Raw genomic sequence first — 27,584 nt, forward strand, 5'->3', positions numbered from 1 at the left:
GGCCCCCACGCAGAGCCGGAAGGGGAAGTGTTTCGCCGAGGACTCAAACCGGAAGCTGCTTTCCTAGCGGAGGGGCTCGGGGGGAGGAGCGGGCCGAGGAGAACGTGGGTTGAACGTCGCGCACTGGCGTGGGAGCTCCAGTTGGAACGGGAGTTCCGAGCGACCCGGACGCGAGGAAGGGCCGAGCCGGCGGCAGGTAAGAGAAAAGACGGAGTAGCTTCCTTCAGCTTCTGAAATAGGAAAAGCGGATGGAGCTGGGGTGATCTGTGGGGGTACTACGCTGGTTGAAAGGAGGGGCTAGGCTGGTTGGGGGAAAGGCTTGGTGAGTAAGGTGTTAAGAGTCACAGATTCATTCGCTTGGACTCAGAGAGGTAAATGCTGAAGAGAAACCAGAGGTCCCCTAACCGCCCCCCCCCCCGCCACTTCATAAGGACCGTGAATTAACGGAACCCTGCGTCTCCTCGGGTTTCCAAGGTTGGGTTTTGAAACTCACGTCTCCTGGTCTGTGATTCAGGACGGCTGGCTTGGGTACCAGACAGGGCTGGGCGCCGAAAGCCAGCCCTAGCCCTCGGCTTCAAGTCTGTTGTGGCCTCACCTTTGACAGCTCGCGTGCCGAGCCCCCTTCCTTGGAGGGAAAGCTTAAACGGGTGTAAGGCCTTATTCGAGCAGTTGGTTCTCTGGGTTTCCCCATTTTGCGCTGGGCTGTGACTTCAGCTTAATTGCTGCTTTCGCTAGCCCCAGGGCCAACTTGACGCTTTGTTGCTGTTACTGGGTCCGTGCTGAGTTAGTACTTGACATTTGGGCTTCTGGAGCGTCAGTGGTTCACAAAAGTAATGAAAAGGGTGGGGGTGGGGAGCGGCTCAAAAAACAAACAAACAAACAAACAAACAAAAAAACGGGGAGGGTGAAGTGGAGCAGACGGTAAGACTGGAAAGGCAGTGGTCTCACAGTGCGATGGTATTTAGGTCTTAGCATTGCCCTCAGGTAACCCTGAACGACTGAACACAAACGCATGGAGCGTTTGGACTTTACTGTAATCAGACTGGAGTCATTACTTGATTTTAAGCTGGGCAGCGACAGACTCAGACTTGTTTTTCTTTCATAAAAGCATCACTTTGGCAGTGATAAGGAGTGGAGATGGAGATGAAGACAGAAGTGGGGGTTTGAGATGCTTCCAAAGAACTGTCCACAGAATTTGACGACTTTGACTAGAGAACCACTCAAATTTTCTAGTATGTGTGTTTGTAAGCATAGAGGTGCCAAAGTCTAGGAGAAATACAAGCAAAAGGAGCAGGAGTAGGTGGTTTTTTGAAGAGAGGACAATGAGGGCAGTCATTCAGGGATAAATTAAGTTGTAAGAACTACCCCAGGGTTTTCTATCTAGGACCAAGTAAGTTGTATTTGAAAGACTTGAATAGCCTACCTCTGTTTTTTTTGTTTTTTTTTTTTTGATGAATTTTCTTTTGGGGCTTCTGCATATTCAGGATTTCAACCACCAGCTTACCTGTTTTTCCACTGAAATTGTTGGGTGATAGGATCAGGAGAGCAAATCTGAATTCTTACCATGTTTTACTTTAGTAGAGAGAGAACCAGCTGGAAAAGTTTGCTTAATCCCTCAGGCAGATGGAAATTTTCAACAAGGAAGATTTTTTCCAGATACATGGCTTACCAGCCCTTTTTTTTTTTTGGAGAATACTGCAGAATGATCCAAGCTATGCTACCTATTTTCTGCATAATGTATAAAATAGCACTAAATAGTACTTAAAATTTGCTATGTGTCAGGTGCTAAACATTGTACACACATTGCATTTAATTCTTCAGTTCAGTCGCTCAGTCGAGTCCGACTTTTTGTGACCCCATGAATCACAGCACGCCAGGCCTCCCTGTCCATTACCAACTCCCGGAGTTCACTCAGACTCACGTCCATTGAGTCCGTGATGCCATCCAGCCATCTCATCCTCTGTTGTCCCCTACTCCTCCTGCCCCCAATCCCTCCCAGCATCAGAGTCTTTTCCAATGAGTCAACTCTTCGCATGAGGTGGCCGAAGTACTGGAGTTTCAGCCTCAGCATCATTCCTTCCAAAGATATCCCAGGGCTGATCTCCTTCAGAATGAACTGGTTGGATCTCCTTGCAGTCCAAGGGACTCTCAAGAGTCTTCTCCAACACCACAGTTCAAAAGCATCAATTCTTCGGCACTCAGCTTTCTTCACAGTCCAACTCTCACATCCATACATGATTTAATTCTTAGAATCATCTAATTTTCCAAATACAGTTTTGAACCTAAAGCCGGTGCTTTTAGCCACTGTTGAATCCTAAAAGTTTGACTCTTCCTGTATAGTTCCCTTCTGTTAGTAGGTTATAAACAGAACCAGCCAGAGTTAACAAATTGGTGTCCTCCCTGAGGAACTTAAAAGGAGAAGCACTAAACTTGTTTTTTTATCCTTTTGGCAGTGATACTCAATGGGCCGAATTTGGCCCCCTACCCCCACCCCACCCCTCAGGTTGGCAACATTTGACAGACATTTGGCAACATCTGGAGATACAGTCACAACTGAGGGGTGGGTGTTGTTGGCCTCTAGCAGTTAGAGGTCAGTGATGCTGCTGAACATCCCCTTAACCCACAGGACAGCCTCCACAACAAACTGATCTGGTGTATGATGTCTGTAATCTTGTGGTTGAGAAACCCTGCTTATGAATGTTTCTTGAGGAATAGCAACTTGAGATTCACTGATGCTTTTCTGAAGAGAATTTTTATTTTTGGAATTATTCCTTGGCTTGAAAGCTGTGTAAAGTATATTCCTGTGAAACAGAATAGCATAACTAGTTACTAAAGTGAATCTGTGAGCCCCAGTTTTCCAAGAGGTGGTTGTCATAGAATCATGGATTCTTAGATATTGGAAAAATGTTTTTCTTGCAAGTATTCTACAGCATCCCTGTGAAGTGGTGATTCACTCTGCCCAGAGTTCTCCTTTATCTAGTTTTCCTTGTATTTTAAATCTGAACTACTGTTAACAATTACTTTCCCTTACACTGAACTCCAGTCTCATAATTTTGACTTGACTGAATGTGATTCTACTCTAGGGGACTACACTCAAAAAACACTTGTTACATGTGTAATTTGTACTATGACAGTGTTTATATTTTTGTTCTGTTACAAATTATTTAATGTTAAATGAAGTACATTATTGTCAGCTTTTAAGAAGTGACACTGTTCTCAGCTGGTGATGTATTCTTGGTAATTGAAAGCAATAGGAATGTAGGGGGTTCTTTTGTCCTTGTCAGGTAATAGCACAATGGATCTGGGTTTTGTAAAGTACTTTCTTAATATAATGTTTATATATTTGTTTTAAATTGTATATAGACTAAAAACTTAGGTTTTCAAACTCTGGTCGATACAGTTAACTAATAGCTAACTCTGTTACAAGTTTTGATGTTTGCTTTTAAATGAGTCTACTGTGAAGACTGGTCCTATTGCTGGTCTGTGCCCTCTTCCCACAAATTTGCTAGATTTATAAATAAATTTAGATATTTTGCTTTCACTTCAAAATAACAATTTTAGAATCTGTTTAACGTAGGATATATAGTTCTCAAAATATACTTAATGTATATCCATCTTCTAAAATAGCATAGCTCTTTTTCAAAGTAAATAGGATTTTTGTTTAATTGTCTATTGACTTTTTTTTTTCCAGGGTTCATTGAGAAATCCTTAGTGCTATTGACATGTTTCAAGGGACATAAATTAGCCAATGACTCGGAATGACGGATTCCCCGAAGAGTGGAAATGGTTTGCCAGTGGTTGGACCAGGGGCTGATATAGGGAAATCTTCACTCCACATGGTGGGGTACTTGGGAAAAGTTAGTGCACTTATTTTTTGCCTCAGTGCAAAGTTGGTTTTTTTCCCTCCTGTTTTTGAGACTTAAATTTGGTTTTAATTTTACCAATTAATTTCTAAAAAATTGTATCTTCCACGGAAATCTTACAGTAATGGCGAAAGACTGTTTCTGTTTACCTCTCTGTTTCACTGATACGTGAAAGTAGAAAGAAAACACAGACCTCACAGTTTACTGTTTGAAAATGTCGAACATATTTTCAGTAGTAACTGATGTTACCTTTTTTCTTGCAAATAAAACTAATGCTATTCTTAACACCTGCTTTAATATTTAAAACTAGAATATATTCTTTTTGGAATAATAGCGTATTAAAGCCTGTATGCATTTCTTTTATTTGCTGTCTTTTAAAGATATCTTGCCAGGATGCTTCTAGGTGAAAATTATAAAAAAATTTTCTGGTTACTTTTACATTTAACTTTTTGTAATTTGATGAAATCTGTGAGTGTCTCTATTTTAATTTACTTTTTTTCTCTTTTAGAATTATGATTCAGCTAAAGTTTTATCAGATGGGTATTGCCCTTCTTGTAGGGCGAAGGGAAAGTTGAAAGCCTTAAAGACTTACCGAATTAGTTTTCAAGAATCTGTCTTTTTGTGTGAGGATCTGCAGGTAAAGTATTAATCTTAGATGGTATCAAAGTTTTAGCCTTTTGCTTTTTTCTTCACTGTTTAAATTTGTGCTCATTTTGTAGTTTTTAGATTGTATGTTTTTTAATATGTAGATAATCAAAGTCTCTAGATCTGTCTGGTATGCAATTTTAAATATTCTCTGTTATTTTTCCACTCAGTTTTCTGAATTATTACATGAAGATGTTAAGACTTGTTAGAGGAGGAAATATATTTCAAGATTTTTTTTTAACCTTATAGGGGTCCTTTAGATGTTGTCACTCTTATCTGTTGGTTTATTAACTTTGGGACTCACTGAGAAAGTTATTAACCTGTAAATATTATGTACTTAAGAACTCTAGAACTTCTTCATCTTACAAAACTGAAATTCTGTACCCATTGAATAACCATTCTAATTTGTCTGTGAATGTGACTAATCTGTAGGTACCTCATATAAGTGGAATCATACAGTATTTGTCTTTTTTGTAATTTTGCTTAATGTAATGACCTCAAAGTTTATCTATATTGTACCATAAGACAGGAGTTCCCTTTTTTAAGGCTGCATAACGTTCTATTGTGTTAATATGTATATACCGCGTTTTCTTTATCCACTTATTTGTACATGGACATTTGGTTTGCTTCTACTTCTTGGCTATTGTGAATAATGTTGTAGTGAGTATGGGTGTGCAAATATCTCTTCAAGGTCTTGCTTTCAATTTCTTTGGACAACTTTTTGAATACAAAATTACCGCTATTGATTTTAAAGTGTTCTATACCATCTGACATGTGGTAGGGTTAAGGAAGTAATCTCAGGGTATAAAAGCCGAGGATTAAGTTGTTAATGGTGACTGCACAACTAGTTAGTAATGGAAAAATGAAGAACTTGTCCCGTTAAACTAAAGAATTTCTAAACAAGTGCAATATTAGGAATATAGTGTTCACTTGTATAGAAAATGCTATATTTTAAAATGGAGGATTGAGCGCATTTCAGGTTTCCCTCGTAGCTCAGTCAGTAAAGCATCTGCCTGCAGTGCAGGAGACCTGGGTTCAATTCTTGGGTCAGGAAGTTCCCCTGGAGAGGGAAATCCACTCCAGTATTCTTGCCTGGAGGATCCCATGAACGGAGGATCATGGGATCATAAGAGTCGGACATCTTTCTTTCTTAGTGCATTTCAGTTAGTTGTTGCTGTAAAATGAACTATCTCAAAACTTAGTGACAAAGTGACTTAATGGCTTCACTCATGATTCTGTGGGTTGTCAAGGCAGTTCTTACACTTCCCATTTTGTTGGCTGGTACAGCTAAATTTAGTCTGTGTGGCAGGCTCTGGATGCCAGCTCCCAACTGGGAACTCAACTCAGGTAGTCAGCAAGAATCTCACTTCTTCTCCACAAGGGTCTCTCCATAAGGCTAATTAGGATCCTTACAGTGCAATAGCTGAAACTAAGAAAGTGTCTTCCAGAAAGAGGGCTGCGAGAGGGCAAGTCCAGTCAGCCAGTGCTTCAGGCCTCCGTGTGCATCCTGGTTGTTCATGTCCCATCACAGCTAGTCACATGGCCAAGCCCAAGGCTGTGGCAGGGGGCTGACTCTAGGGCCTGACTACTTGGAGATACAGTTCTTTAGTTCACTAGAGGCCACTGATCTGGCTGTCTACCATACCTGTATAGAAGAAGGCATGTTTTACATGAAGGCACACAGGATGTGGATTTCTTGCATCTGTCTTATAAAATGTTTTGCTGGTGTTCAAGCTTAGGGAAAATTCGTTGGTTATTTTAGTGACTTGTTTACACTTTTGCTATTTGGCTGAATTGTGTTCATGTATGGTGAAGTCATTAAAATTCAGCCAGTGTGATTCTGAGACCCAGTGTGGTTGTAAAATTGGTCCACTGATGTGCTCTTGGGTTAATACTCAGTTTCAAAACTGTGTAACACAGACATTATTCTTTGGAGCTTTTTACGTTGAAACTACTTTTCTAGTTTTTAATGCCACACAGTATACCTATCCCCAAAAGAATAGTACACTCATCATAAAATTTTAGAATTTTTAGTTCCTTCAACATTGGATTCTTTGTTAATGCAAAAATATGTATGTTTTCCTTGTTAACTTACCCTGGTGTAGCTTAGATTAAACCCTTGACTATTCAGATTAACTAGGAAAAAAGTTTTGAGGACTAAAGTTTTGATTAACTGTTTATCCTTGTTCCTTCAAATTTAAATTGATAATATTCTATATCCTTTCATATCAAATTAATGCTAGCATTTTATACATATTTTTCATGATATAGAAATGGTGAAGTAAAGCTTGAGCTTATTTGAATTTTTATTTTTTCTTTCTAGTGCATCTATCCTTTAGGCTCTAAATCACTTAATAACTTAATTTCTCCGGGTTTGGAAGATTGTCACACTCCAAATAAGCCTCAAAAGAGAAAGATCTTGGAAACCAACTGTGAAGATTTACCTTTTTTAACAGATTCCAAAAAGACTAAAAATCATCGAGGCATTGACAGTGAACAAGTTTTGAACAGTAACCATAATGGAGGAGAATATGATGGAACCTCACCAGGCTTACCTGGTTCACTGTACAGTGGACAGCAGAATCCAGTTAGGACAGCTGATTCCTGGGAGCAGAACGAGGCTTTGGAAGCTGATACTGTTGACATGGCTCCTGAGGAAGATGCTACCATGGTTGATGTTTCTGGAACTGAAGGAACTCGCCCTCAAAATGAAAGATGCACATCTGAACTGGAAAAGCCACTGGAGAGCAAACATACCTCATTTTGCCAGGCTTCATGTGTCCAGTGGAAGAACGCACATGCCCTGTGTTGGTTAGACTGTATCCTGTCAGCACTGGTGCACTTGGAAGGGCTGAAAAGCACTGTGACTGACCTGTGCTCTAAAGAGGAGTCCGTGTTCGGGCGGTTGTTTGCCAGGTATAATGAAGCCAATAAGCTTCTGCACACCAGTCAGCTGGATGGAGTTAAAGGTTAGTAATGATGTGTTATTTCTCTTTAATTTTAAGAGAGACTGATATTGAACTTGTCTCATAGCGCGTGAGAAAGATGCTATTCGTACCCATTGTTCTGTGTCGAGACCTGGGAGCAGGGCCCAAAGGGACCATATCGTGAAGCTTGAGATAATACTAGTTGTGTTAGCATGACTGCCCAAAAGGCAGTCTTTTTCAAAAACTAAGAGTAAGGGGTCTGTGGTTATATCTTATCTGTTGGTCAATGGTGGTCAACATCGAGTCCATCAAAGTAAAACTTTGTAAGTTTTTGAGTTGCTGTAAAGTGGAATAAAGAAGTAAGTCGATCACCCATAATCCCACAATTCTCCAAAAATCACTTCACAGTGAGGGATATATATTTATTTTTTCATGAAATAGGATACCCAGGAACCACCTCCAACCCAAGATAAAATATTTGCAGTGATTTATTGCAGTGATTTATGTTCCTCCCCATGCCATCCTCTACTCCCCCCGAAGGTAATCATCATCCTACAATGTGTTTTATCATTTCTTCTTTTTAAATAGTTCTTCCTACATATATATGGCTAAGTAATATATTGCCTAATTTAATGTTTTGAACTTTATAAAAAAAGATAAACAGTGTGTTTTTTCTGGGACCTTTTTTATTTTCTATCAAGATTTATCTGTAAAGCTGCTTGTGTCTGTGGCTCACCTATTTTAATTGCTGTGTAATATTTCCAGTTTGTCAAAATACCGGTTTGTAAGTAAGTAAGTAAAGTCAAGTCACTCAGTCGTGTCTGACTCTTTGTGACTCCGTGGACTGCAGCTCACCAGGCTCCTCAATCCATGGGATTCTCCAGGCAAGAATACTGGAGTGGATTGCCATTTCCTTCTCCAGGAGATCTTCCCGACCCAGGGATCGAACCCGGGTCTTCCGCATTGGAGGCAGACGCTTTAATCTCTGAGCCACCAGGGAAGCCTCGTTAGCAGTGCATTTATTCATCTATCATTGGGTTGATTCTTGCCATCATAAATACTGCTGCCATGACTGTTTTTAGGCCAATCTTTCGGGGCCCAAGAATTTCCCTTGGATCTACCTTAGGACAGACTCTGAGTTCACACAGACTGGATAAAGGCTGATGGTTTTCCAGAGTGGTTGTATTGGTGTGTACTCCCATTAGCAATATAGATGAGATCTTCCTTAGCCATATTGCCTCCCGTGGCTATTTTCACAGGTGGAGATTTTTGCTATTTGAATGATATAAAACAGTCCTGATTTGCTTTTCCCCAATTTTAGAAAGGTTGAACAGCTCTTCCTGTATAGATTGACCCTCTGTTCCCTCTGTGAAGCCTGTCTGTGTCTTATACCTGTTTGTTCTGTCGTCATGTGCTTACTGATTTGAGCTTTTATATGTCCTTGTTGCTCTATTTATTTATGTCAAATAGCTCGCTACATCTCCCAGTTTGTATCTTGTGCTTTTGCTTTTTTAAAGATCCCTTTTGATGTACAGAAATTGTTCATCTTTCTCTTTGTAGCTAGTAATGTTTGTGGCTTTAAACAGAAATGTTTCCTTTATCCAAGATGAGAAAGTCATTCACCTGTGTTTTCACTGAGAAGTCACAGAGCTTTGCTTTTTACATTGAAATTCTTCGTTCAATGGGAAGTAATTGGGTATGGTGTGTGGTAAGAGTTCATTTTTTTCCCCATTGCATAGCCAGTTTTTCTAGCTTCACCTTTTTCCTCAAGTGATCTGCGATGCCCCTCTTGTCATATTCCAGTCTGTGTAAGCAGTTCCTTAGCGCTCAGTTTTGTTCTCTTAGTCACTTTGTCTCTGCACCAGTACCACACTGTGTTAATTATTAGGGCTTTCTAGGTCTTGCTGTCCTCATCTTTACTCAACTTGACTTTGATCTTGCAATCTTTTATATAAATCTTATACATTGTTTCCCCATCTTTAAATATTTTTCTGTCACTGCACCAGTGCCAGGCTGTTTTAATTATTATGGCCTTTTGGGTCTGGAAGGGGAGAATCCTTACTTTTATGCAGTTTGACCTTGGTTATTCAGTATTTTATTCATCTTTTACAAGATAATTGTCATTTTTGTAATATAGTTGTAATTACATTTGTTCCAGCTGCATTACTGTTGATTGTAAGTTTTCTCTTTTTTTCCAGTGTGATCAGATACCAAAAATTCTGGTCAGTGCTCACTTCTTATTACAGGAGACTGCAGATGTTCTCGTAGTGAAACGCACAAGCAGTGTGTGATCAGGCTATATGAATTGTTTACTTGTGAGAGATTTGAGTGAAAAGATCTAGTAGCCAGAGTCAAGTGCATATGGAGGCTTTTACTCAAAATAATTTTAGTTAATCTTAGTTTCTTAATTTTGCTAATCTTAGTTTTCTGTCAGTAATTTTGAAGACTTTGGCCCTAAAGAATGTCAAAACACATGATCAGGTATGTGCCCCAAGATGTTCATGATAATAGTATTTATAATAGTAAAATAAAGAGAAAAATCTTAAATGTCCAGCAATAGGGAATGGCCAATAAAACTACGGTTCAGTTGGAGTGTAATAACTAGCCTGCAAAGTTTTTAATGAAGCACATTTGTGTAAAAAAAGCAGAATGTGGAGTTGTACAAAATGCGATGATGTCAGTGAAGATCCCTTCATGCCCTCCTTCCTCCCCCTCCCCCCAAAAAAAGAGTAGGAGGGAAACATACCAAATGTTTGTTTGGGAAGTAATCATAATATTAAGACTCCTTATAGATTTATCTGTTCCTGAGATATAGTTAAGTTCAGTAAAAGTTATAAAGATAAGATTAACTGATTAGAAGTTGTCTTAGCATAAGAAATAATTGCATTGAAAGAAACCGCCTCAGATGTTTCAGAGATGGCCAGAATATTAACATATAGCTCTTTAGCTAGGCCTGTGATTATTTGGGTGAGAAAAACTTTCACTAAGATTTTACTCCGGCAGAATGATGTTGAGCCAGGCAGTCAGTACTAACGATATTGTGCTGTTAAAACAGACTGAGAGAATCTATGGTATACTACGGGACTTCCCTGGTAGCTCAGATGGTAAAGCATCTGCCTGCAATGCAGGAGACCCTGGGTTTGATTCCTTAGTCGGGAAGATGCCCTGGAGAAGGAATTGGCTACCCACTCCAGTATTCTTGCCTAGAGAATGCCATGGATACCCCATGATGGGCTGCAGTCCATGGGTTCACAAAGAATCAGACACAAGTGAGTTGACTAAGCACATACACACATGATATACTACAAAGAGAAGAAGAATTAAGGAATTTTGTAGTTTTCCATTTTGTCTCTGGATAATTTGTTGGCTGAGAAACTTTCATTTTTGATAATGTGTTAATTGTCTATAGAAAGATATAGGTTGATGAGAAATCAATAATGTTCTATATTTTATTATTAGATGGAGATTGTAAAAAGCTTCCTTCAGAAATATTTGCAAAGATAGAGACCTGTCTGAATGAAGTAAGAGATGAAATTTTTATTAGACTTCAACCTCAGCTTAGATGTACATTAGGTAAGTAATTTGTGGAATTTAACTGTGTTACTCATCTACTGTAAAGACATACTGACATCATAAGGAAATACAATACTGTTTTATTACTTGGGATGATCAGATTCTTGGAAGGGAGAATCTGGGTAGAAACGTATCACTGGTTAAGTCATTCAAGGATGGAGTTGTTTTATATAAATATGCATGCATGTGCTTCTTCCCTTCAGAGTGGATGCAGTTCTCAGAGCCAGGTCAGCACTCAGGGGTTACACCATTGGCTTCTTTCCCTGTCCTTTCCCCCAGTAGACTACCCCAGTCACTCATCTGTTGGGTGGGAAATTCATCCCAGAGGAGCCTTGTCCGTAAGATCGCCAGAGTGTAAACTGAGGGGCTCCCATGTTGCATTTTGTGGCTATCAGTTCCCTCCTAGAGTGACCTGAGATGTTTATTCAGGTTCCCTACTTCAGTTCCCAGTTGAATTTTAAAGAGTGGTTTCTTCCCCAGTCTGAATCACCACCCTGCTTATCCCTGCTCATTATAAATGTTTGGAAGATTGTGCCTTGCTCTACTGCTGCCTTGGATGTGGATTTGTGTATAACAGAGAAGGGATGTCTGAAAATTGTGCACTCATAGCAATTGGGCAGGCATGTAGCTCTTCCTGTACAGTAGCATCCTCTCAATGTGTCTGCACTGCTCAGTCAGCAGTGAGAGGGGCTACGTTAGTGCTTAAGGTCTTACTAATGAAACGTAACATTTGCTTCTGGGAACACGTTGGAATCTTAGAATGTGTGTGTCCTCGTTCGGAATATTAACATGTATTCTAAACCACTAAAGAAAGAGAAGTAGAATCTGTACTGGCTTGGAATGTTGGTTACAGTTTTAAGATCAGCCAGACACTTAATCATTTTCATTACTGTTTTTAAAAAAACACATTGTAAGCTATCCTCTCTGCTCTCCCTACTTACAGTTAAAGAAATATTACAGCTAATACCCTTTTTATACTCTTTTCCCAATTACTCCTTACCTCACCACAAGGATAACTGCTATCTTCAATTTGATATTTCCTTGCCTTCATTGTATATATGTTTTTTTTTTTTTTTTTTTTTTTGGAAAAAGCCAGTATTTTATGGTATCTACTTATTTATGTAAGTGTAGAGAGTAATTTAGTCTTTGAGTGTTGTGTACCAGGATAGACAGACCAATAGAACAGAATAGAAAGTCCAGATCCAAACCCGCCCACCTCCCCCTGCTCCACCCCAACTTGGTTTCTTCCTAATGGTGATGGTTGGTTCCTGATTGACAGGGGAGGGGGTGTGGGTGGGATTAGAGCCCTTCTTCACAGCATAATTAGAAAGAAACATCCAGTATTCACATAATGGCACCCCACTCCAGTACTCTTGCCTGGAAAATCCCATGGACGGAGGAGCCTGGAACGCTCCAGTCCATGGGGTTGCTGAGGGTTGGACACAACTGAGACACTTCACTTTCACTTTTCACTTTCATGCATTGGAGAAGGAAATGGCAACCCACTCCAGTGTTCTTGCCTGGAGAATCCCAGGGACGGGGGAGCCTGGTGGGCTGCCGTCTATGGGGTCGCACAGAGTCGGACACGACTGAAGTGACTTAGCAGTAGCAAACACAAAAAGCAGAATTGTAAAACTTTGGAAGAAAATATAGGTCACTATTTTACTAGAAATTGGTGACTGCAGTTACATCAAAGTTTAAAACCTCTGTGTAAAGACAGAACAAAGAAATAATATCTAGGATATCTTATGAAGAATTCTTGTACATCAGTTTAAAAAAAAAAGAAAAAACCTGATAGAGAAGTGGCCAGACACATTAATGAGCCAGTAACAGAAGAGGAAACCTGAATAGCTAGACAGCAAGGAGTCACTGAAAAGTTTGCATCCTGATGAACAAGATAACTTCAGGGAAACATGCAACCTAGGTACAGATGGTCTCCATCTTTCAGTGGTCCAACTTTTGATTTTTTTTTCCAGTTTACAGTGGTGTTAAAGAGATAAATGCAATCAGTAGAAACTGCTCTGAGTTTTGAATTGTGATCTTTGCCTAGACTAGTGATAAGCCCTATGATACTCGCTTGTGATGCTGGGCAGTGGGAGTGAGCTGCAGCTCCCAGCCAGCCATGCGATCACAAGGGTAAACGACCGATATGCTTGCAACCATTCTGGATCCAGTCTAGCATCCTGCTTTTCACTTTCAGTATAGTGTTCAGTAAAGTACATGAGATATCCAGTACTTTATTATAAAATAGACATTGTATTCAGTGATTTTGCCCAACAGTAGGCTAATGTTAAGTGTTTTGAGCATGTTGAAGGTAAGTTCGGCTAAGCTTTGATATTTGGTAGGTTAGGAGGATTAAATGCCTTTTCAACTTAACGATATTTTCCACGCTGTGTAGGTTTATTGGAACATAAGCCTGTTGAGTAGAGGAAGCTCTATAGTTGAGCAGGAGTTTGGGTTAAGGCAGTAGAGACAGAGAAACCACTTAATTTAGATAGAAGGTTATCAAAATTAGAAATAAGCTTTGGTATTGTGTGTTTCTCTAATAGGACGCTTTAGACACCTAAAACTGATAATCAAAGGAAAAATAATTAAGATCAATTTAGGAGCTATGTACATTACCTAAAATGATTTGTAATCATATAACTTATTCAATTGTGTTTTGAGCTCTTTTGTGATAGTTTAATTTGTTGAGAACTATGTATTTTTTAGAGCTAAAGATTATGTTGTCATAATGCAATATAGATTATTTACTTTTTCACTTGATATTAGTTTCAACAGAGTAAGTAATTAAAGGCTGATAACTAATTACAAACTCATGCTATACTACACACTCTTTATGCATATGATGTTCATTTTTAGGAGATTAATTTGTTATTTCTTTCTGTTTATGAGAATATTTTGTTTCGGATTTCTGTTTTGTTTTTTTTTTTTTATAAAAATAGCAGTGGGACTATAAAATAACCTTTGTGACAACTGATACTGATAGAGTGGTGCCTAAGACCACTGATCCTTAGGCAGGAAGATCCACTATTCTGCCTTTCAGTACAGCTGACCGAGATGACTCCTCTCAACTGTGTTCCAGACAACTGTAGTTCCAGGGTTGGAGAGAAGCGAACGTCAGAAGTGAGGCTGTCCCAGGGGAGGTAGACGATGGCAGGGCTTGGATTAGTCCTTGGGCCAAATCAGTAAGGCAGCATCTAAGCTCCCCGGAGGATAGAAAGGAGGGAAAGCAATTGGAAGATGAATGTGAGGAGACTCTAAATCCTCCTCCTAACATGCTGCTCTCCAAATTGGAAGATAGAATCCACAGTGCAGCTTTTGTTTTAATGAAAACAAAATTCAGATATTCTTTAGTTTTAAAGTTGTTGAAGTTTAATCGTTAAAAGATTAAGAAGAGTAGTGGCTGAGGAGTCTGGTTCTGTGAGCCTGGCGCCTACACCACTTTGTAGAACTAGAGAGTCAGAGTAGAGATAGCTTTTTTTCATGGTTTTGTCCAACTTGGAAATTATTATGCTACAGTGTTTCTCCAGTTATATTATTCTTAGCATCTGTACCAAACAAATCTACATATTTTTTTGCTTTGTTTTTATGATGCTTTAGAACTGTCACAGTTATGAGGATTTCTTTTTTCCCAGAGAAAAGCTTATCTGAGGAGACAGTGTGAGTCTTTTGTATCTTTGTCTTAGGTGTTTTCGTTAAGTGTCACCAAGACAAATGAAAGATAGTGAGTGTTAATTAAAATGATGGGCATTTTTAAAAAGTGCTTCGAAAACTTCTCTTGCCCAACTGTGAATAACTTACTCTATCATATATATGTATTCCCATATATTCATACCGTGAATATAGTGAGAAAAGACAATTTGTAATTTTTTTTTCAGTTTATTATGAGCAATAATTTTTCTTTTTCTTCTTCAAGGTGATATGGAAAGCCCTGTGTTTGCATTTCCCCTGCTCTTAAAAATAGAACCCCACATTGAACAGCTCTTCACATACTCTTTTTCTTGGAATTTTGAATGTTCACACTGTGGACACAAGTATCAAAACAGGTTAGTGTTTCTGTTTTCTTTAGTGGATTCATTGTGTTGAAAATGTCTCCAAGTAATGAAATATGAAGAAAACTTGCTTCCACTTGTAGCATTGCTGTCTTTACCCTTGATAAAATTTCCTTTTGTGTATTGAAGTTTCTCCACTGCTAAAAGGAAAAAATTGGGCCCCAGAAGCTGCATTATTTACTTGCTTTTTCATACTAAAAGAGTACCAAAAATAATAATAATAAATAAACATAAATGGTTTGATAGATTACTAGAAGGAATTTTGTTAAGAAGATCTTCAGTGGGAAGTGGGGACTAATGGTGAAGTAGCACAGTCCCCTGCCTCCCCTACTTCTGCTGGATTCCCCGCTGAGTAAGTATGCCTCTTAGAATTCTTTGCAAAGCCATATGTGTTTTGTTTACTCCTATATTAGAGACTAGGGCTTTTGTTTGCTTGTTTTCAACATTGTGGAAACTTGATTTTAGGCTCCCAGAGTCTTGGCAGCAGATCTCAGAGGTAACTTACGCTCTCCCATTCCTTCCCTTAGTCCTATGAAAGAGCCACCACCAGAATCCTTCTACACGTGAACTGTCTCAGCTTTCTACTTCCCTGCTGCCTCTAGGTGAGGATTAGAGAGATCACGGTTGTTATACATGACCCTGAGATTGGTACTCAGGATGAAACATGGAGAAGAAAGAAGCTGCAAAGTTATTTTGCTTCCATACACCTGCCATATTAAAAAAATAGAGAAATTAGGTTTTGGAAGAGGAGTCAGGGAGAGAAAATTTATCAGACACGACGCCTTTGCTGTGTCTATATATGAGAAAGTCACTGGCTGGCTGTCAATTAAAACATGACCACGCTGGTTCTGTTGGTCATTTATTCAAACTGTTACAATAGAGGTAAATCCTTTCCTCTTTTACTGAATTCACCTGTTAATAACCTAGAAAATTTGGAGTCTCCAAGTTATTGAATAAATATATATGAAAAAATACTACTTCAGATATTCATTATCTTAATTGAGAATATTTTCAGGTATTTAAGGATTAGTCAAGGAGAGCTGAGTGTGAGAGAATGCTCTAGGAATTCCAGGCTGTAGAACCAGGAAGCATTTGTTGTTGTTTTTTTTCAAATCAGTTAAGTCAAAAGGACTAGAACAGAATTCAGTTCAGTTGCTCAGTCATATCTGACTCTGTGACCTGTGGACTGCAGCACACCAGGCTTCCCTGTCCATCAGGGAACAGAGTAAGACTTAGCATTTCATTTATACCTAGGACTTAAGTAACTTTGTATGAGTATTAGAACAAACATCTGCTTCTAGGTCTTCTGGCATTAAGTTCTATAAATTATCTGACTTTCTCCTCGTTCGACATACGTGGAAACTGAAACTTGAAAGGGGTTAAATTGACGCCTGAGGTGACAGACTAGTAAGTGGAAGAACTCAGGCTTAGGCTTCCTGTCCCCTCAGACTTGCCTGCTCACTGAGGTATGCTGCCTAATCTCCACCTGGGTCTCAAATAATATAAATACCAGAAACAAGCCTGAAGACAACAGTCAGCTTGATGATAGCTTTTCCGGAATCTGTGTCTCAGTTGTTTGACAGCTTTTCACTGAGCATGTTCTCTGTGCCAGGAACTCAGCAGAAATCATCTTTATTCGGGCCAAATTCAGACAGTTAGTTAGGGAAGTAACATGGAAACATAACAGAGGGCCAGTGACTTAGCAGTTATTTTGATCTGTTGGCTTTGAATACAAAGTGAAAAGTGCATTTTGGAGCCGTATAAAAAAACTATGAGAGCTCAAGGGAAAGAATCCACCAACCACTTGCCCCTCTCCCTTTTTTTCTTTTTTTGTTAGAGTTTTTTGCTCTAAAAGTAAAAGTAGTTAGAGGGGAAAAGCTTAAAATGAAGTGGCATTTCATTGAAACTTAGTTTCATTTAATCTGGTGGAAGAATATCCGCAAACTTGTTCATTTGTGTGCTGCTATTTTTAGTGCTAGTTTAAGAGCTTTTGACTTGATTTGGAAGATAGTTTGTGCAGGCAGTTAAAGACCTTGGAGTTGGGCTCCCTGAACTCATTTCATGTCTGTCGGGTTTATCATCTGATGTGTCTCATTTTCCTCATCTGTAAAATGGGGACGAAAAGAGTGCCTGCCACAGGGATGTTTTGGTAGATGAGTTTGGCTTAGTGCCTTATATGTAATACCTGCTCAGGAATGTGAGATGTCATGTGGGGCATTAATGCTTATTTGCTGAGACAAACTCCCTTTTATTAATGAAAAATAGGAGCTTTTACTTAATATTTATCTTTGGAAACTGAGAATGTAGCAGAAATAACAGTCAGTGCATTTGTTGATACCTTTATGTGGCTTTGCCTTTAAAATGTTAGCTTCCCTGAGAATTGATCTATTTGTAACAGCCTGTGCTTACCTCACATATAAGTTACTGGTATTTGTTGTTATTTTTAAAAGAAGGTGGTGTCTCTTAGATAATAAATAATTGCTCTTTTAAAAATACTGCTAATCGAGTTGAATTGTAGTGTGCATCTGTAAAGATCATGTTTGCAGATGCTGTTGCTATCAAATATTCAGGCTTAAAGTGCAAAATTTAGAACTCATGTAAACTGTGAAAACCGTATTTTTTCACAACTGATATTTTTATACTTTAAGAATCAAAATAATTAAGTTGTTGCTATTCCCGAATATATGTTTTTGTAAGTGCCCCTTTTCATTTTTGGTTGTTAGTAATGGATAGCCAGATGGTGAATTTTTTGATTAAGGATGAACTCTTAATACATTTGAAAGCCTTAAAGCAGTGGTCCTTCACTCAGGGCTCTTTCCTGCCCCGTGGGATATTTGGCAGTGTCTGGAGATAGCTGGTTGCTGCAGCTGGAGGCTGTTATGGCCGCTCATGTGTAGAGAGGCCAGGAATGAGGCCCAACGTCCTCCAGTGCACAGGTAAAGGCCCTCCAGTGAAGAATAACCCAGTGTAAAATATATAGCAGCGGGATTGCCCTTGAGAAACCCTGCCTTTAACATTTTCATCTCATAGCTGAGAAACTATAGATAATTAATGTGGAGAGTCCTTACAGAAAACTTTACTAGGGTAGGGTTAGGAAGGAACATGGACACACTTTTGTGGGAATAGGAAAGTATGAATAAATAAAGGAAAGTGCCTTCTGTTTCAGTCGTTGATTTAAGGTAACATGAATGAATTTAACTTAATCAAAATTATGTCTCTTTTTTTTAATAGATGTATGAAGAATCTGGTCACCTTTACAAATGTCATCCCTGAGTGGCACCCACTTAAGGCTGCCCATTTTGGTCCGTGTAACAATTGCAACAATAAGTCACAAATAAGAAAAATGGTATTAGAAAAGTGAGTTTAAATTGCCTTACTATTTTTAGAACAAAGTGAATGTGGATTTACTTTTTTTTCCCCCAGTGTGTAGTATTGAAAGTGATGACCTCAACTTGCTTTTTAGAAGTTTGAGTTAGCATAGGTTTATGAATTGCCAAAGTGCTTCTCTCTGTCAGGAGCTCTGGTAAGCTGTTCAAGTGACACACCACTGCAGAGCTGACTTAGGGTAATTGTCTGACCCCACACCTACTCTCTCTCCTTTTTTTCTTTTGTCTTCTCTCTTTTAAGCTTATTAAACTTTCATTTTCCTCACCTCTCTCAAGTGCCTCAGTTCAGTTCAGTCACTCGGTCGTGTCCGACTCTTTACGACCCCATGGATCGCAGAACGCCAGGCCTCCCTGTCCATCACCAACTCCCGGAGTTCACTCAGACTCGCGTCCATTGAGTCAGTGATGCCATCCAGCCATCTCATCCTCTGTCGTCCCCTTCTCCTCCTGCTCCCAATCCCTCCCAGCATCAGTCTTTTCCAATGAGTCAACTCTTCGCATGAGGTGGCCAAAGTACTGGAGTTTCAGCTTCAGCATCATTCCTTCCAAAGAAATCCCGGGGCTGATCTCCTTCAGAATGGACTGGTTGGATCTCCTTGCAGTCCAAGGGACTCTCAAGAGTCTTCTCCAACACCACAGTTCAGAAGCATCAATTCTTTGGCGCTCAGCCTTCTTCACAGTCCAACTCTCACATCCATATATGACCACAGGGAAAACCATAGCCTTGACTAGATGGACCTTAGTTGGCAAAGTAATGTCTCTGCTTTTGAATATGCTATCTAGGTTGGTCATAACTTTTCTTCCAAGGAGTAAGCATCTTTTAATTTCATGGCTGCAATCACCATCTGCAGTGATTTTGGAGCCCCCCAAAAATAAAGTCTGACACTGTTTCCACTGTTTCCCCATTTATTTCCCAGGAAGTGATGGGACTGGATGCCATGATCTTCATTTTCTGAATGTTTATCTTTAGGCCAACTTTTTCACTCTCCACTTTCATCAGGAGGCTTTTTAGTTCCTCTTCACTTTCTGCCATAAGGGTGGTGTCATCTGCATATCTGAGGTTATTGATATTTCTCCCAGCAATCTTGGGTCCAGCTTGTGTTTCTTCCAGTCCAGCGTTTCTCATGATGTACTCTGCATAGAAGTTTAAATAAGCAGGGTGACAATATACAGCCTTGACGTACTCCTTTTCCTATTTGGAACCAGTCTGTTGTTCCATGTCCAGTTCTAACCGTTGCTTCCTGACCTGCATACAGATTTCTCAAGAGGCAGGTCAGGTGGTCTGGTATTCCCATCTCTTGAAGTATTTTCCACAGTTTATTGTGATCCACACAGTCAAGGCTTTGGCACAGTCAATAAAGCAGAAATAGATGTTTTTCTGGAACTCTCTGGCTTTTTCAGTGATCCAGCGGATGTTGGCAATTTGATCTCTGGTTCCTCTGCCTTTTCTAAAACCAGCTTGAACATCTGGAAGTTCATGGTTCACGTATTGCTGAAGCCTGGCTTGGAGAATTTTGAGCATTACTTTACTAGCAGGTGAGATAAGTGCAATTGTGTGGTAGTTTGAGCATTCTTTGGCATTGCCTTTCTTTGGAATTGGAATGAAAACTGACCTTTTCCAGTCCTGTGGCCACTGCTGAGTTTTCCAAATTTGCTGATGTATTGAGTGCAGCACTTTCACAGCATCATCTTTCAGGATTTGAAACAGCTCAACTGGAATTCCATCACCTCCTCTAGCTTTGCTTGTAGTGATGCTTTCCAAGGCCCACTTGACTTCACATTCCAGGAAGTCTGGCTCTAGATGAGTGATCACACCATCATGATTATCAAGTGCCTAGAGTCATTAGAATTCTGGGATTTCCTTAACCTGGTTTCAAGAACTAAGATGATTCAAAATGAGCCATAGGCTCATCTGTCTGAGTTTCCATCTTCTCCCGGACTTCAGCGTGCTAATTCTTCATCCTTCTGTAAGCTTTCTGCTGCCCTTGAGCAGATATATCTTCATTATATATCACCAAGCCTTCTGTTTTACCTCAGTGGGCGGACTGATCAGAATTTTCTTTTTTAGTGTTATCAGAAGCTCCATCTTTGTAAAAGTTCACAGGTCAGTTCCATGTTTGGAGAAGGCAGTGGCACCCCACTCCCAGTACTCTTGCCTGGAAAATCCATGGACAGAGGAGCCTGGTGGACTACAGTCCATGGGATCGCGAAGAGTCAGACACAACTGAGCGACTTCACTTTCACTTTTCAGTCTGATGCATTGGAGAAGGAAATGGCAACCCACTCCAGTGTTCTTGCCTGGAGAATCCCAGGGACCGGGGAGCCTGGTAGGCTGCCATCTCTGGGGTCACACAGAGTCGGACACAACTGAAGTGTCTTGGCAGCAGCAGCAGCAGTTCCACGTTAGGCGGTTTCTCTTTTGTTAATGCACTCACACACGTACTTCCTCTGTAACTTTGTCCCTACTTAAAGGACATGTTTTGAGGTTTCATTTGATGTAGTAAAGAACCAGTGACATTAACCTCTTCCTGTTTCCCGATGGCCTTGGATGTGCCAAGAAATCCCTCAGAACCTTTCCTAAAGGTTTTATTTTCACCCAAGTAACAAAATCTCAGTTAATCTACTAGTGCCAAGACCTAAAAGGAGAGAAGAACAGTGCCTCTCCTAGTCCATTTCCAGGTGCCTGCTTTAAACCTTTAAGGTAGCATTCAGTTTAGACATTTCAGTGTGGTGTACCTTTGCACCTTTTAAAATATTGAGGACTGGGACTCTCACACCGTCACCTGCGCCCCACCTGTGTTTAACCTCTCCCTGTCCTTCCAATATGATTACATTTTTTGGTTAAATCAGTACTTCATTGTTTATTATGAGTATACATACACCCCTTCTGCCAAGGAGTATAAGTGGTTACGTTTCATCTCTTTCATAGCTCTTTATTTTTCCTGGAGTTATTATGTTTTCATTTGCTTTGTTATATATACACTGTGAATTTTCTCCAAATTCTTCAAATGCCCATTAATTTTCTAAACACTTAAATGCTTCACAGTTTTTAAATTCTCCCCACTTTTGGCATCGTGGATCAATATGTGGCCAAAAAAACCCAGAATTTATTGATATAGACAGTTTTGCAGGACGTTTTATTTATAGTTACATAAAGACTGGATTATTCCCTAATAGATTGACAAGGAATAATTTACAAATTATCCCTTGTCAGTTTGGATAATCTACATTTTTGGACACTGATTCAAGTTTATTTCAGCTGAATAAATGTTGATAAGCTAAGTAAGTTTTGACATCTGTTTAAATATTGGGAAAAGAGATATTCAACATTTTTTTGTAAATCCTGAAAGTTCTGTTAAATTTAGTTATCTGAGGCCTATTCTGGATTCTGTTCTCTGGTTTGTCATGTTACTGTAATAATGTATTTTTGAAATTGCAGATGTTTTGAAATTTATAATAACCAGTATGTTTTCTTTTCTACTTCCTTAGAAATAAACTTTTTGTAAGTAGAATTTTAACTTGATGGGTCTGTCTACTTCCTGAGAAAACAGAGAAATAGGCCAAATTATTAGCTTATTTGATTTTTTTAAATGTTTATTTGAATATCTTAGGTTTGTTATTTTGTTTCACATATTACCTGTCCCATCTAACAAAAAAGCAGTTAAATTTGGGTACTTGGTGCCAAAGAAAATTCTCAAAGGTCTAGCTTTTTTTCTTTTGATTCTGTGAAGTAGTTTTCAAGAGATCTGTAAGCCAAAGCAGTGTTGCAGCTTACAGAGCAAGTTTTGTTTAATGGCCTGTGTTAGAGCTTTACTGCATGACGGCCTCCAACTGTCAGTGACACCATTCTGAGAAGGGTGTACTGTTACACATGTCTTCAAATGAGTTCTCCGTTTCTAATTAAGGCACACATCTGGAGGTTCTCAAGAAAAAGCAGTGCAGTTGGCCTTGAGAGTGTTATGTGTGACTCACTTGCCTCAGACCATCTTTTGTGCAGCCAGACACATGGCATCACATTCATTTGACTTCTCTTGCCTTTCTCCCCTACAGAGTCTCTCTCGTATTCATGTTACACTTTGTGGAAGGCTTACCCCATAATGACTTGCAGCGCTATTCATTTCATTCTGAAGGCTGTCTTTATCAAGTAACTTCTGTAATTCAGTACCAAGCAAATAATCATTTTGTAACATGGATTTTAGATGCTGATGGTAAGTGCTTAAACATTTTTCTTTTATGATAATAGGCGTGGGGACTGAAAACTCTAGTTTGTTGTTCTTTTAAGATAAACGTTGCCTTTACATTCTTTTCTCTCTTCTTGTCCTTGCCTGTTACAACCCCACCCTTTCTCCTCTACCCCATCACCCTGCTTTAGAATCACTCCTCATGGCTGTTTGTTTAATATCAGCATGTTTATGAGTATACACATGCATATGCATATTGCTTTTTTAAAAAGAGATTGAGGTGAGAGACTACTGTTGGTTTATAGTTTGCTATTTTTCACTGAATGTTCTTCCTGGGGATAGTTTGGATATATATCACAATATGCTTATATAAGCACTTTGCAAATGGAAACTCATAAATACAGATATTACTTTAAAGTTTTACCCTACTTCAGAATTTAGGGGGGGATTAGTTCTCAATAGCTTAAAAAAAAACTTTGAAAAAAAATTATAGTTTTCTAATTGCACTCTAGAGAATGAAAAATCCTCTTCAGAGGGAAGAGGTTAGGTATTTTCCAACTTTGACAAATATATAAAAATTGTATGATTAGCTTATAAAAAATATCCTGGCTCTTCTCTAGAGCAGTGAATCAATCTCTGAGGCTTCAGCCCAAATAGTAATCAGATGGTTCTAACATATGTTTGTGGTGGAGATCCACTGACCTAGGCAAAGAAAATATTCTCAACGTTTTAATGGGTATAGGATAAGAAGTAGTGGGTTCGGATTATTTATAAGACTGTATCGACGTAAACTTATTTAGCAGATAGTTTTGTTTGGGAGTTTTTGGTGTTTAGAGGGGGTATTTAATGTCTTTCCCTGTCATTGATCGTCTCATCCTTACTTGACAAATGAGAAAACACGAGCTTAGAAATAAGAGCAGACACCCAAAAACCTAAGCTTTTATTTTTTTCCTAACCACCACCCCCACCAATAAAATAATCAAATTAAATGTTGGTGCTTGAGGTAACAAGCTTCATTTATCTTGAAAATTCATATATATGAAAAACCTAATCTATTTTCTGATATTGTTAGATATATCAGGTGATACTGTACTCTCAGTTCCATAAGTTAAAGATACTTCTGTCTTGATTTTTATGAGCATTTTAGAAAAGAGTAAACACTGCCTCAGTTTTTCACATTTCTGGATGTGAGTCCATAACTTTCGTTATCCAAACCCAAGGACTTGACATTCGGCAGAGAAAAATGGTGGCATAAGGATAAGGCCATGTTTTCAAGTTCTCTTTTGGTGGGTATTCAGTAATAATAGCAGTTAAAAAGGCCAGAAGAAAGTTACCTAGGATAGTGGTCTGTTTGAATATCTAACCTCTCACTTTCATTCCCCATTCCCCAGGAAGCTGGCTAGAATGTGATGACTTAAAAGGCCTGTGTTCTGAAAGGCATGAGACGTTTCAGGTTCCCGCTTCGGAGATACATATTGTTATTTGGGAAAGAAAAACATCCCAGATGACAGATAAAGCACCTGCCTGCCATCAACTTAAAAAGACTAGTGACCAGTATGCTTTTGACAACGAGAAGCAAGTGTCTCCAGCAGCATGTTCTACAGGCGAAGCTGCCTCAGCTGAACCGTCTTCAGGAACGCACCCCACAGGTGTGTCCATGGTTCCTAATACCCTCTCACAGGATGAAGCCGTAGCTCCTGGACATCATTCTCTTCCAGATCTGAAAGGTTCAGTTGACAGCAGTATCTTACATTTGACACTTGAAGAAGTACAGTCCAACTCTGAAGGTTTTTTATTAGAACACAAACCTGTGGCAGAAAATGTAGGGGTTGTTGAAGCAAACACTTTGCAGTCAGAGGAGCCACTCATAGCTTTTTTAGTGGCCCCATGCGAGGACAAGCTTACCCACAACCAGTCTATGGATTTAAGCTTTTCATCCCAACTCTTAGCTATGCCATCAGTACAGGTGACTACAGAAGATACTGTAGTTACTCAGCCTGTGAATGACACTCGTGCTGGTGACCTTACACAGCAAGTGAAGTCAGACACTGAGGGTACAGTTGCACTAGAGAGGAATGCTTCATTGAAACAATTTCTTGTACCAGAAACTGAGAAGTTAAATCCAGAACAACATGTTACATCTCAGGTATCTGATTGGAAGGAAGAAGAAACCACAGCATTTTCTCAAACTGTAACAGCTAAGTCGTTACAGAATCCACCTCTGAAAGAGAAGAAACCATTTGTGGGAAGTTGGGTAAAAGGCTTATTAAGCAAGGGTGTTTCTTTTATGCCCTCTTGTGTTTCAGCTCATAACAGAAACACTGTGACTGATTTGCAGCCTTCAGTTAAGGGGGCAAGTAATTTTGGTGGCTTTCAAACTAAAGGTTCAAGACAAAAGGCCAGCCAGGCCTCCAGGAAAGCTCACAGGAGGGCAGCTAAGCTGCCTCTGATGAGTAACTCTCCTCCAAGCCATCAGTCACCAGCCAGCACAGCTTTCCCTCCCCGTGCTGATGGCACTGGTGATTCGGAAGTTTGGAAGAGATGTGAAAGTGCCTCCTGTGGAGCTCACCTCAACCACAGTTCTCATGGAAATGAAAATGGTGTTTCGTCACCAAACCATGGAGACACAATTGAGGGTCAGATTCATAAACTCCGTCTAAAACTTCTTAAAAAACTTAAGGCAAAAAAGAAGAAATTAGCCGCTCTGATGTCTTCCCCCCAAAACGGAACACTTCCAAGTGAACCTTCAGAACAGGTGTCCCATTGTGGGTCTCCAAATGACGGTGAGTCAATAGAAGGCTTGCTACAAGAACTGCAGCGTCAAATTGACATTGCCGACAATAAATCAGGGTGCGCCACAGTTCCTGGTGTTTCCCCGTACGGTGGTCAGACGCATGAAGAAATTCTAGCAGAATTACTGTCCCCGACCAGTGTGGTTTCAACAGAGCTCTCAGAAAACCGGGAGGCTGACTTCAGGTATTTAGAAATGGGAGATAGTCACATCCCGGCACCAGTTCCCAATGAATTAAACAGTATTCCCCACAACACACATCTGAGGCAGGAGCATAATTACTGCAGCCCCAAGAAAAACCAGAGTGTACTTCAGCCAGATTCACTTACAAATAATGCTTTTATTAGAACATTGAACTCGGAAAGTCCCATGAAGACTGATATTTTTGATGAGTTTTTTTCTGCTTCAGCATTAAATTCTTTAGCAAATGACACATTAGACTTACCTCATTTTGATGAATATCTGTTTGAGAATTGTTGAGTGCTTTTGGCTCTTTTTAGTTTAATATTTATTACTACTCTTGGAAAAATTTACTGTATTTCTAGGTAGTGTTTGACACACTGGCCTTGTCATGAATAAAATGTAAGCTACTGAAAGTTTTGCCTCTCCAGTTTTCTTACCTGGAGAATCCCATGGACAGAGGAGTCTGGCGGGCTACAGTCATGAGGTTGCAGAGAGTCGGACATGACTGAAGCAACTTAGCAGTAGCAGCAGCATGCCCATGAAGCCTATGATCTGTTTCATAAGTTTAAATAATGATGAATGTGTTCTCCTTTTTGGCTTCATTTTGTGGTAGATGAATGAGGATTTGAAAATGTTAAAAATGAAAAGTAGTGTATAGTTTCTAGCAATTTGTACAGTTGGGTACACTCAATTTCTACATTTCAAATTTTAGTTTTGTTGGTTCAGGAGAAACACTAGTTAATACAAACTTAAGTGACTGTATATGGTATGTGAGCATGTGACTGCTTTTACTAGTGGTGCTGTGGTCTTAGATAAGAGCCTAAGCATGTGTCTTGTACCAGTAGAGTGGTATAGAATGTAAACTCCCCCCCCCCCAATATAATTTGTCTCCTCTTTCTCTCCTTAAAAAAGATGGCAGGAAACTCATAAGTAAAATGTTGCATAATGTTGTGATCAAAAAATGATCTATAAAAGGAAAAAGTAATGCATTTTTGTGTTGATGTGCTAAGAGATTATAAGTATCATCTTTCTCCCCTAAGACACTTATTTCTGTAGCCAAAGTGGAACACACCATCTAACAGTTATGTTTTGGCAGAAATAGTTTCCTTATATGAACCTGTAGCTTCATTTAAACTTCAGGTGCCCAAACAGCACCTCCTGCTGTATTAATTTGAATTAGCAGCAGAGTTACTAAGGTTTAAGGGTGGCCATCTTGGGGAAAGAATACTTTGCTAGGGACTCAGAACTTCAGAATTAATTTGTCAGATTTACTTCCAAACCTCCCTCCCTTCCCTTTTTTCTGATTACAAAAGTGACACGTTTATTATAAGGAAAAACTGGGAAAATACAAGAAAACACCAAGATTTCAGAGTATTCATCTTAACATTTAGTGATAATAACTACTGCAGACATTTTCATGTTTTTATGCATTTAGACTTTTAAGAAATAAAAGCTGCTGTTGTACCTGTTTGTTAATGATCTGTGTTCATGTTTAATGAGCATTTTTTCCATCTTTAGTTTTTGACACCTTTCGGATAGCTGTGTAATGTTACATTGTATTATCACTGTTTCATCAATTTATATTTTGAAGTGATTTGTACTGTTTTGTTATTGTTAATTATACTTACTGACAAAAATTTTCACAGATCCAGGTTTTATTTTCTGGGAGTGGAATTGCTGGGTTGAAGAATATGCACTTTTATTTTTGGTCTTGAGTCATTTTGCTGAATCTTCATCAGCACTAGGAAGTAGCATTGGTTGGGGGAGGGAGAACCTTGGCTCATTTTGGTTACATTTCCATGATGACTAGTGAGGCTGAATATTTACTATAACTCTCTTAGCTATTGGAGTCTTTGAGGCATTACTTATCCATCCTTTACTTGTTATTAATTATTCATTCAGATATTTCTAGGTTTCTGCTGAATGTCAAGCATTGTTGTAAAGCTGATATAAGGCAATAAAAAAAATAATAAAAGGAAA

The 27,584-nt window shown here is 39.3% G+C and overlaps 1 protein-coding gene across 2 annotated transcripts; it reads left to right on the forward strand.

Moving 5' to 3' along the window:
- On the forward strand, window positions 1–27,584 carry USPL1 (ubiquitin specific peptidase like 1). 2 transcript variants are annotated; one of them, XM_018056614.1, is made up of 9 exons: window positions 1–196; window positions 3,692–3,857; window positions 4,372–4,500; window positions 6,832–7,477; window positions 10,895–11,008; window positions 14,928–15,057; window positions 18,295–18,420; window positions 22,500–22,657; window positions 24,022–27,584. In XM_018056614.1, the coding sequence occupies exons 2-9, from the start codon at window positions 3,759–3,761 to the stop codon at window positions 25,899–25,901; spliced, it is 3,282 nt and encodes a 1,093-aa protein (XP_017912103.1). In that variant the 5' UTR covers window positions 1–196; window positions 3,692–3,758; the 3' UTR covers window positions 25,902–27,584. The 2 variants fall into 2 exon arrangements, with proteins under 2 accessions (XP_017912103.1, XP_017912104.1); XM_018056615.1 differs by lacking the exon at window positions 3,692–3,857.

The sequence above is a fragment of the Capra hircus genome, chromosome 12 (assembly GCF_001704415.2).
Source record: "Capra hircus breed San Clemente chromosome 12, ASM170441v1, whole genome shotgun sequence".
Classification (NCBI taxonomy): Eukaryota; Metazoa; Chordata; class Mammalia; order Artiodactyla; family Bovidae; genus Capra; species Capra hircus.